This window comes from Micropterus salmoides, unplaced genomic scaffold, assembly GCF_014851395.1.
Source record: "Micropterus salmoides isolate LMB-PRFRI ecotype aquatic unplaced genomic scaffold, ASM1485139v1 Ms_hic_scaffold_12, whole genome shotgun sequence".
Classification (NCBI taxonomy): Eukaryota; Metazoa; Chordata; class Actinopteri; order Centrarchiformes; family Centrarchidae; genus Micropterus; species Micropterus salmoides.
In genome coordinates this window covers 24,834,741-24,844,222 of record NW_024040263.1, presented here as the reverse complement: position 1 = coordinate 24,844,222, position 9,482 = coordinate 24,834,741, and the positions used below count along the sequence as shown (strand labels likewise).

At 40.5% G+C, this 9,482-nt stretch overlaps 2 protein-coding genes across 3 annotated transcripts; one reads left to right on the top strand and one right to left on the bottom strand.

The window, feature by feature from the left end:
• Position 1: 1 nt before the first annotated feature.
• On the top strand, positions 2 to 3,288 carry dpcd (deleted in primary ciliary dyskinesia homolog (mouse)). Of its 2 annotated transcripts, none has more exons than XM_038714191.1 (6): positions 2 to 128; positions 693 to 773; positions 883 to 1,007; positions 1,159 to 1,292; positions 1,497 to 1,599; positions 2,032 to 3,288. In XM_038714191.1, exons 1-6 carry the CDS (start codon positions 65 to 67, stop codon positions 2,134 to 2,136), a joined length of 612 nt encoding a protein of 203 aa, XP_038570119.1. In that variant the 5' UTR covers positions 2 to 64; the 3' UTR covers positions 2,137 to 3,288. The 2 variants fall into 2 exon arrangements, with proteins under 2 accessions (XP_038570119.1, XP_038570118.1); XM_038714190.1 differs by lacking the exon at positions 2 to 128 and adding an exon at positions 180 to 324.
• An 890-nt stretch (positions 3,289 to 4,178) lies between these two features.
• On the bottom strand, positions 4,179 to 8,461 carry fgf8b (fibroblast growth factor 8 b). The gene is made up of 5 exons (XM_038712692.1): positions 7,919 to 8,461; positions 7,782 to 7,818; positions 7,003 to 7,183; positions 5,271 to 5,377; positions 4,179 to 5,019 (listed from the first exon to the last, which is right to left on the bottom strand). The coding sequence occupies exons 1-5, from the start codon at positions 7,975 to 7,977 to the stop codon at positions 4,723 to 4,725; spliced, it is 681 nt and encodes a 226-aa protein (XP_038568620.1). The 5' UTR covers positions 7,978 to 8,461; the 3' UTR covers positions 4,179 to 4,722.
• Positions 8,462 to 9,482: the final 1,021 nt, after the last annotated feature.

Genomic DNA, 9,482 nt, shown 5'->3' with positions numbered 1-9,482 from the left:
CTCGGTTGCTGTGGTTACGGGTTGAGTCCGGAAGTGGCCCCGTGCCAGAAACATCTTTAGAAACATGGCTGTGAAAAGCTGGATTGATATCCTAAAATCGTCAAAGAAAACAGCTTTGATACACGATGGTGAGTAACTAAAAAAGAAGAAAAACACTTTTATTGCTTTTTTTTTGCATCTGTCAACTCGCCAGAATGACGCCTCATTGCAACATAGCTAGCTTCCCAGCTAACAGGATTGTTACTAGGCGACAGGCAGGTGGTACAACGGACGCAGAAGCATATTACACACGTTGTTTTACTATAAACAGACACTGGAAAAACAGTAAGATATCTATAATTTATCAACAACACGTTGCCAATATAGCATATACAGTTTCTGAAAAGCTGTGTCCTAAATGTGAAGCATGTAATGCTTACTAATTGTGAGATGTGTCTGATCCCTTTATCCATCCATTTTCTGTTTACCGAAATTAACATAACAGCTGTTTTTATTTAACCAAATATGAATTAAATGTTGTACTCGTATGATCACATGTAATGCTGGATTAGCACTGAAGCTAGATGACTTGTTTTTGCTAAACTAGAAATAGAAACATTACAGTTGGTAACATTATAGTTTTCTGTTTGTTTTGTGTGTGTGTGTGTGTGCGTTGGTTTTGTATGATAAATCTTTACACAATCCACCTCCAGGAAAAAGAAAGATCCACTACCTCTTTACAGATGGAAAAGAAATGGCAGAAGAGTATGACTTGAAAACAGATGAGCTCACTGGTAAGCAACAGTTTTGAGTTTTACACAGCAGCATCTAAAGTAGCTGCTGGCGTTTTGACTTTCAATGGCATAAGTTTATGTTTCTTATAAAGCGTTTGGTACTTTTCAGTACGAAAGTGGCGTCATAAAAGCCCCCTTGGAGCTCAGGGCCAATGGCAGGTAGAGGTTGGGGAGCCACTTGCAGACCCTGTCACTTCTTTGGATCCGGAGGTGATCAAGGAGAGCTGCTCCAATGTGAGTTCTTCTATGTTCTCTTTGACTTTAGAGTTAAAGTTGAACCACTTAATTTCATTTTCTATTTTTGTTTGTTTTATATCACTCTTAGTTTTAGGGAAAACACTAGTAAATGTCATGTCTGTAAAATGGATTTTTTCTGTTTCCACAGCCTGTGTTCACGCGCAAAGACACAAAGACCAGCTTTCAGTGGAGAATCCGCAACCTTCCCTACCACAAAGATGTCTTCAGTGTTTCTGTGGAGCCGTCTGAGAGATGCATCATCATAAAAACCTCAAACAAAAAGTAAATATGAATGACAATGCTTTTCTGGTTCAATGGTTCTTTTCATGCCTGTGTTGTACCATAGACTGTATATAAAAAGTGTTGTACACTTGTGTGTTGTAATCCATGAGTCCTCCCTATAGATGGCACTGTTTACAATACATTAGTCTATACAGTGCTGTGATAAACTCATGAGATCCTTTCCATGTCTTATGTCTCTGGCAGGTATTATAAGAAGTTTGTTGTTCCTGATTTAGATCGCAGTCAGCTGCCATTGGACAGCTCTGCAATCAGCTTCACTCACTCCAACAACACTTTAATTGTCAGCGTAAGTCCTATAAAACAATTAAAATAAATTAATCTATATCTCTACTGTTACCTAATGCTTTAAATAGAATGTTGACTGCAGGGACCCAAACAGTATCATCTCTGCAATCTGAATAATAAATAAAAACAATATACAAAATTACTTACTATACTTTTAAAATAATATTTGTATCCATAAATGTTTAACTTATTAATGCATTTTATGCAAATTATGAGGATGCGATACCTGCCTTTTTTTTCTTAGATTTTGTCCTCCAGGTTTTCCTCTGTGCACCTGTCACTTACTCCACAGTTTTTTGACATTACAACAATATCAGTGTTGTGATATTTGCCTTACATTTTCAGCACTCTTTCGACATGATGACAGTGAGAGATTTGCAGGAGGGAGGCAAGGAGAATGGTGAAGTAATTATTTTTCTTCTCTCTTGTCTAGTACAAGAAACCCAAGGAGATCTTAACCCTTGAACAGGAGCTACTGAAGGAGCTGAAGAAACTGAAGGGGACTGGTGAAGGGGATGTCGATTGCAAAACTCAGTGAATTCTGACTGTGGGAGCAAGAGAATAAGTTGCATTTAAAGCAGAGCATCACTGCATCATTTTCCCGTCACATTTAAGCTCTCTTTTATTTGTCTTTAGTGGATCCCTTCATTAAGAAGACCTTTGCGTAGTGCCTTGTCAATGGTTAAATGCTTCCAATTGTGTTTTCTAATTGGTGTCCCTTTATTAGAGTTGTTAGTGTTTAAAGTGGTCCTGCCATTTATATTTGATACTCACAACCATATTTATTAACTTTGTAGCTGAACCATGAGCGATTTGAAATTATATTACAACGGTGTCTATTTTTGCTACTTGTTACCAAACCTACTAGGGAGCAATTTTGATTGGGGTCACATAACCTACCATCCTCCATTCATTGATGTCCTTGTAAAACACTCAAAACACACAATGCCTCATCCCTGTTCGTTCCGGGGTCACTGTTACGAGCACATCCCATTTGTGTTAACTGAATACCCTCATGTTCCTTGCATGTAGTGGGCCACCCTGAAAGCCATTACTGAAACTTTGGTAAGCGAGCAAGCTAGTGTTACTGTTTCCCTTTACAGAGGGTCACTCTGACTCTGTGGTCTCTAGCTAAAACTCCATAGAGCCAAGTTAGAAATAGGTGCCACAGTTACAGAGCTTTGTTCCAAATGGATTTCATGTTATTGTCTGACAAAGACAAATATAAAGACAGTATTTCAAGTGTTTGGATTTTAGAAGTTTATGTGTATATGACATGTAAAGAAGAATTATAGAGATACATGCTTCAAATGGGATATTTGTCTGCTTTTTCCACCAAGTTTAATTAAGACAAACACTGTCCAGTCAGAAATACTTAGACAGTGGATATAAAAAGAACAGCGTTGTTTTAAAGAGACAATGGCATTTAAATATAGATTGTTGAAACCTTGTGATTCCTTGCATTTTTTACCACTTGTCCAAACCCGGAGAGCAAGTGCAAAGAGCAAAGACAAAACCACAGGTCTCTCTCACTATTGTGCTTTGTCTTCTTCCAGATGGAAAGAATATGAATACAAGAAAACATTGTAAACCCAGCCTGTCCTGTTGTTTTGCAAATTTTTGTGAGGGACTTGATGGATTTTTTTTTTTAACTTTGAAAAATGCATTTATAAAATACTTGATTAAGTAGCATTTGCCTGTTTGGTTTTTTAAGAGGTGCACCCTTAATAACACTTAAATAAATCACGCAAGAAGTATATTCTGTAGAGCAGATGTCCTAAATACCAAATATTCATTCTGAGATCTTAATTGTGGTAATTTACTTTTATGCTTTACAGTCTTCAGAGCTCAAGCTGCTGTCAAAACAAATTCCTGCAGCAGCAAACACCAACTAGCAAATTGGACATCCCGCTCATGCACTGTGAGAGCAGCTGAGTCCCTCTGTTCAGGGTCTTCTTCCTCCCCTGTCGTTTGGCCTCTGGTGGTCATGCTCAACTGCTTCTGGGAAGAGAGTTTCTTTTCTACCTCCCTTTTATTCCCGAATGCCTCTTCCCAGCCATTCCCCCTCTTTCAGCCGATGCCACATTTTGCCACACAGGCCCTGATGCTTTTTCTACAACCCCTCCGCTCCCTCTCTGCAAACCCCCCTCGTTCCAACCCTTCACCCCTCCCTGTGTGACTGGCTTCTTTTTGATAACTGACCCCTCCTCGTGTTATTATTCGAACCCACTATTGTATAACATGCCCTTTTATATGAGGTTTCACAAAGGGCCCATTTGATCAGAGGGTTACGGTGTGCGATCGTGAGAAATGCAACTACATGGTGGTAACCTTTGTTTGGGCCAAAATGGTGGGCTGACCTCATCGCTTTTAATGCATAGCTCGGGCCATTCAGGCCCAAGTCTCACTTGCTGAGCACATTGAATTCAGTAGCCTGTCACAGATATTGCCCCTCAGTTATCTGGGTCTCCAGCTTCAAAAAGAAGAAGGAGAAAAAAAACAACAGTTTTGGGGGGCAACCAACAATCTATGCTAGCTTTCCATCCCAAAACAAGTACACAAGAGAAGCAGCTCATGAACTGATTCTTTAGTGGTTTTAATATACACTCTACAATAAATATTTCCATCATTTGACGTCATTTACATTTTTACAGTAAAAATATATTCATATATGTATATAATGGCCTCCTAAAGACAAGATAGCATGTCAACTGAGACTCAGATGCTGTAACCACAAGAAAATCCACATATAGCTGCCGTGTCTAGCTTCATTGTACTCATTTCTCTTTTAAACATTCTTTTATTGCTGAGCTGGGGAACTTCTAACCAAAAGGTTTTCATTCATGACAATATTGTTGAGGTCTTCAGTACTTTAAATGACCCTTGATTTAATAAGTAAAATCTGTCCTAAAGTCTGTCTGAATTGGAAATAACTAGCAGATTAGATAATCAATGGTTACATACAATCCAGTACAAAGAATTACACAAAGAAGTCCACAAAATGAGGCAAAAGGTGTATGGGCACTTGACTGTAAAAGTTCATTTCTCTGGGAGCACTTGTTTTCTCTTGTAGTGGTTCTTCTGTGCTGGTTCGTCCACAGTTCTCCTTCAGTGGTTTCAATCCTCAGTGGCCCCCTGTGCGCTGGTGATGGGAATGTTTAGTCCGCTTGCTGAAAGGGTGCATGGGGACAGCCAGAGGAAGGACATCAAATGGTCTCTTCTCGCTCAGCAAGTGCCCCCTGGGTAGACGCTTCATGAAGTGGGCCTCCCTCTGGTGCTGCTTGGTCTTGGAGGCCTTCCTCGGACGGCCCTTGCGTGTGAAAGCCATGTACCAGCCTTCGTACTTGGCGTTCTGGAGTGCTGTGTAGTTGTTTTCCAGAACAATCTCTGTGAAGATGCAGTCTTTGCCTCGTCCTTTCCGCTGGGAAAGGAAAAAAAGGGGGGGGGGGGTTATTTTGAACAATTTCCAGGAAGTGGAATCATCGTCATTTTTTATTTCCAGACAATCAAATACCTTTTAAAACCTTAAGAGGGCCTAATTTCAAAATCAAATTTGTTCTGACTGTGAATGTGTCGCCATAAGCTTCAAATGTGGAATAACATTTCCAAGAAACAAACTTCAACATGTTGCTTCAGTCATATGCAGCCACAACACAATGAATTCCAGATTACCTTGCCGATCAGCTTCCCCCTCTTGTTCATACATATGTAGTATCCTGTCTTCACCCCTTTAATGCGAATGCGACTTCCAAAAGAGTCCGTCTCCACCTCCAGTTTAGCTGCACAGACAAAACGGATCCCCAATAATGAGATGACACAGTTCTGACATGGGGCAGGCATGCAGATTATGATGTTACAGTGTGTGAGAAAAATGAGCTCTATTCTTTATGCATGCTAGACACTGTAATAAACTTGAATTACATCGTGTCATCATTAAATGGCATTAAATCGTTGTGATGATCCTGACCAGTGAACCAGAATCATGAAGATGACATATAAATTCCCTCTTAATCCCTTTATGATCCAGTGGCTGCCTTTAACAAAGCAAGAGAGCCTTCCAAAATAGCACCAAATGATAGTGATTTTGCACGGCGGGATTGTTGCTGAATGTCTGTAAATGCTGTGCTGTGATGCAGTTCAGACTGGGGATAAAGGAGAGTGAGAATACTGCGGTCAGGGACACAGCCACAAGCACAGAGCAGCGGTCAGATTTGGGCCAGTTACAAGAGTGACACCCACTTAGGATGTGTAGCACATGTGTGTATGACTGAGTCTCATTCCCTCTGTGCGAATGTGTGTGTAGGCCGAGAAATTTAAAAGACAAAAGAGCACACAGGAGAGGCAAGGAGAGGAAAAGGTATAAAGTGAAGATGCTGACTTCACCGCTCCTTATAAATTGAGTCATACATTGAGTTGCAATGCAATGAAAATTCCTCATAAAATGAGCCTCCAAAAAGCAGGCATTGAGAAGTGGATGGATGGTGGTGGCTGTGGTGGAAAGATGGCTAGACACACAAAAAATCCTCTGGTGACAGGAATTCTGCTCCCTTTACATTTAAGCCTTAACCTTTTTTCCGTGCTAGAAGTAAACAAGAAAGTCTCTCCCTAAAGTCCATCATAACAGGTGTCAAGGGCTTTCTGGACTACTAACACACTAAAGAAATAAATCACCTTCATAAGGCCATAAAAATAGGCAACACTGATGCCACTAACGATGTTTACAATCGCTACTGCTGTTTCTCCTGGCTCAAACATTTTCCAACAGGCTGCCAAAAACGACATAATTTATACTGCTTTTCAACACTGCCCCGCGCACCATTGAATTTAAACAATTCCCCTGTTTGTAAGACGAACATGTTTCCTATTTTATCATTTTCCTGAGGTTTAAAGGCATTGAAATGTAAGAAACGATGGCCTTTAGCTGTCATTTAGTGTTTAGCTGTTTGGATTGATCTGGCCATAACACCAGGGACTGAAAGTAAATTTTGCTTAATCATTTCAGAGACAATAAAAATGCTCTCCCTGAATGGATTAACATATGTGGACTTTTGTACAGCTATTTATTATATAGCCGTGTGTAAGTATGTAATTATACAAGCCACTTCACGTATGGGTTTTGCTAGGCTATTTACAAAAATGTTCAAAGGGTAATTAACATGACGTAGGCCTAGGCCTATTCTCGCGATAGTCTTCATATTTCTCTCATAAATTGACGTAACTGCCAACGTCCTGCTGCCTAGGAAGAATTGTAGTGGTTAAATGGAGACTGAAAAATGATTTTAGTTCATATAAATAGTGTCATTAGGTCTTATAATAATTTCTAAATCACTTATTAGGTCTTATAATCATTTCTAAATCACATCCCTCTCTGCTGGCCTTATTCTCCGCTCCCTTTTTTTCTTACCGTGCACCGCTCCGTCGTCTCCGTTGGCGTTGACCCTCTTGTTGGCCAGGACCTGGACATGCTTCCCGCTGGTGCGGCTGTACAGCTGGTAGGTTCGTGTCAACCTGCGGCTCATCCGGTCCGACAGCCGGCTCTGCTCGGTAACATGGTGCTTGAAATTTGGAGGAGACTGCACAGTGTTCTGTCGGACGATATAGGAAACACATGTCATGAAATACGAAATGACTTTTTAATTTCACCCTGCAACTCGGGGAAACCCTAAAAAAAAGTCAGCTGTGAGGAGAGTAAAGCTTGCCAGTCAAACAGCCAAGGCCCAGGCCCACAGTTCGCTGTGCCATTCATCACTTTTAAATATCCTAATTCGTCCTGATTTTTCTAATTTCATTTATTTGTAGACGCACAGTGTCTTTTTGGAGATGCTTTCATGGACCCTCGGGGGTGACATTTCCCTCTGATGGGTTGTTTTTTTGCCACCGATGATCTTTCACCCCTTCTTGACTTCTTCTTTTCTCATTTCAGCCGTTCTCCATCCACATGTGTTTTAACAATCACTTTTTTAGGCTGAAGCTTACCTCTTTTCAAGATGTTTGAATTGTTGCCAATTGCCATAGCACTCATAATAAAATGTTTTCATTGTTATTGCAGCCTATTGCAGATGTAGAGACGTTGAACTATACGCCGCTAAGCACGGCGCCTACATATCCGTTAACTTTTACCTACCCAATTATAGTACTTTACGCAACATTAATGCATTTTATTGAAGTGAAAATCTGAGTTACCTGTGCGTAAAAGCAAAGCGCCGTGAACTGAATTAACCTGAGGGAAGAAAAGAAAAGAAAATTAAAAAGTCTAACCTGTTGCTCCAATTCAGTGAATTCCATAGGCAACTATATTATCTTGACACTTCTTTACTTACAGATAACCTAACCTCGATGTTCTCAGCCTCATCTTGTAATAGTTCAAATATTGCTTCATGAATACTCCACTGATTCGGTGCTGGAAGCTCTTGGAAATAAAGTTCCTCCTGATGGGGATTTCAGATCCGTTTTTATCCCCTTCTTGTTACACATAGAAGGTGATAGCCGTGGCAATTAAGAGATCCAAAACTGTCAGGGTCCCATGCCGGTGCAGGATCCAGACTCCACTCTGCTGGTACAGTAAAATAAAAGGCGCTGCCAATCCAAACTGAAAGTCCGGAGAAAGTGTCGCTGTCACCAAACGACCTCCATCAAATCCTCTTCGTGTCAACCACTCCCCGAGTAATGAAGGTCGTGCTTAAGGTTTCAAGTCGAAATAAATCCTCTCTGACTTTCAATGACGGATCAATTGCGATTGTTTTTAGTTTTACGCACGGATCTTTGCGCATCAGCGGTCAGATGCGCACTGTGCATTTTCGCTAAAAGTTGGGGATTCAATTAAAGAAATGTTGAATGAATCCCGCTGGCTTTATTTGTTTTCCGTGCAGTTGCAGCAATGGTGCTACAGCTATCCCTCTCTAAGATGCACAGATTGTACAACTCCAACGTCAACCTTCCTCCCACACGTGTATTTCTTGTGGTCGCCTGCAGTCCACACACAGCATCTGTCTCCCTCTACATTTAAATACTTTAACTTGCGGGAAAGTCAATATCCTCGGCGAGAGCAGGCGGAGCATTCGAGCTGGAGCCAATTTGAAATTGAATACTTATTAAAACACTTTGCCTGCACCCATTTGCTTACACATCTACAGACACAGCATTCATCAATACTTTAAATGTAACAACATATACAAAAATATAAACTGCAGTCAATCATTAATAGAGCAGCTTATTAATATGCAGGTTAGAGCCACTCACAAAAAAATCTAATCAGCAGTCTTCCAGAATGTTTTTAAGGCATTTATTCACAATAATAGACATTCATCTCAATCATGCACATGTCATGATATTACTGTGTCTTCATCCATGTAAAATCACAGCTGAAGCTGAAATGTCTACATGGAAAAATTCCCTGGCATGTACTGCAGGTTAGACGTTGTTTGGTGGTCCCTCAGGACAGACCTTGATGTACTTTTTCATCCTACATATGTAAGTAATATGTATTTCATGTGAACACATGACACAAAATGGTTTTCACATAACATCTAAAGCCTTTTCTTTGGATACAAATGCTCTCTCACTCACAATCCTTCTCCCATAACGTTTCCCAATCCTGGTTTGATTGTCAAAAGTGTGTCCTGGGCCTGGTCTGCTACTTTCGCAGCATGGTTTCATACACTACATCATGCAATTATATTGTAATTATTCTTCCTGACAACAAAGCGGCAGGGCTTTCTTCAAGGGAACATGACTGTTACACATTCGTCTGATAGGGAAGAAAGGGGGCGGTTGTAACATGGGACACTTAGAACTCTGCCTGTCAGGAACAAATTTAAAACTTGATCAATCGTGTAGAAGGCCTTTTCAATCCAGCACAAGAAGATAGCAGCAAATAAAGATTTT

Coding starts and splice junctions, on each gene's coding strand:
- dpcd (XM_038714190.1), top strand. CDS start 195: ATGACGCCTCATTGCAACATAGCTAGCTTCCCAGCTAACAGGATTGTT. Junction 1,008..1,158: donor TCAAGGAGAGCTGCTCCAAT/GTGAGTTCTTCT, acceptor CTGTTTCCACAG/CCTGTGTTCACGCGCAAAGA. Junction 1,293..1,496: donor ATAAAAACCTCAAACAAAAA/GTAAATATGAAT, acceptor TGTCTCTGGCAG/GTATTATAAGAAGTTTGTTG.
- fgf8b (XM_038712692.1), bottom strand. CDS start 7,977: ATGAAGCAATATTTGAACTATTACAAGATGAGGCTGAGAACATCGAGG. Junction 7,819..7,918: donor ACATCGAGGTTAGGTTATCT/GTAAGTAAAGAA, acceptor TTCTTCCCTCAG/GTTAATTCAGTTCACGGCGC. Junction 7,184..7,781: donor CGCTTTGCTTTTACGCACAG/GTAACTCAGATT, acceptor ATCGTCCGACAG/AACACTGTGCAGTCTCCTCC.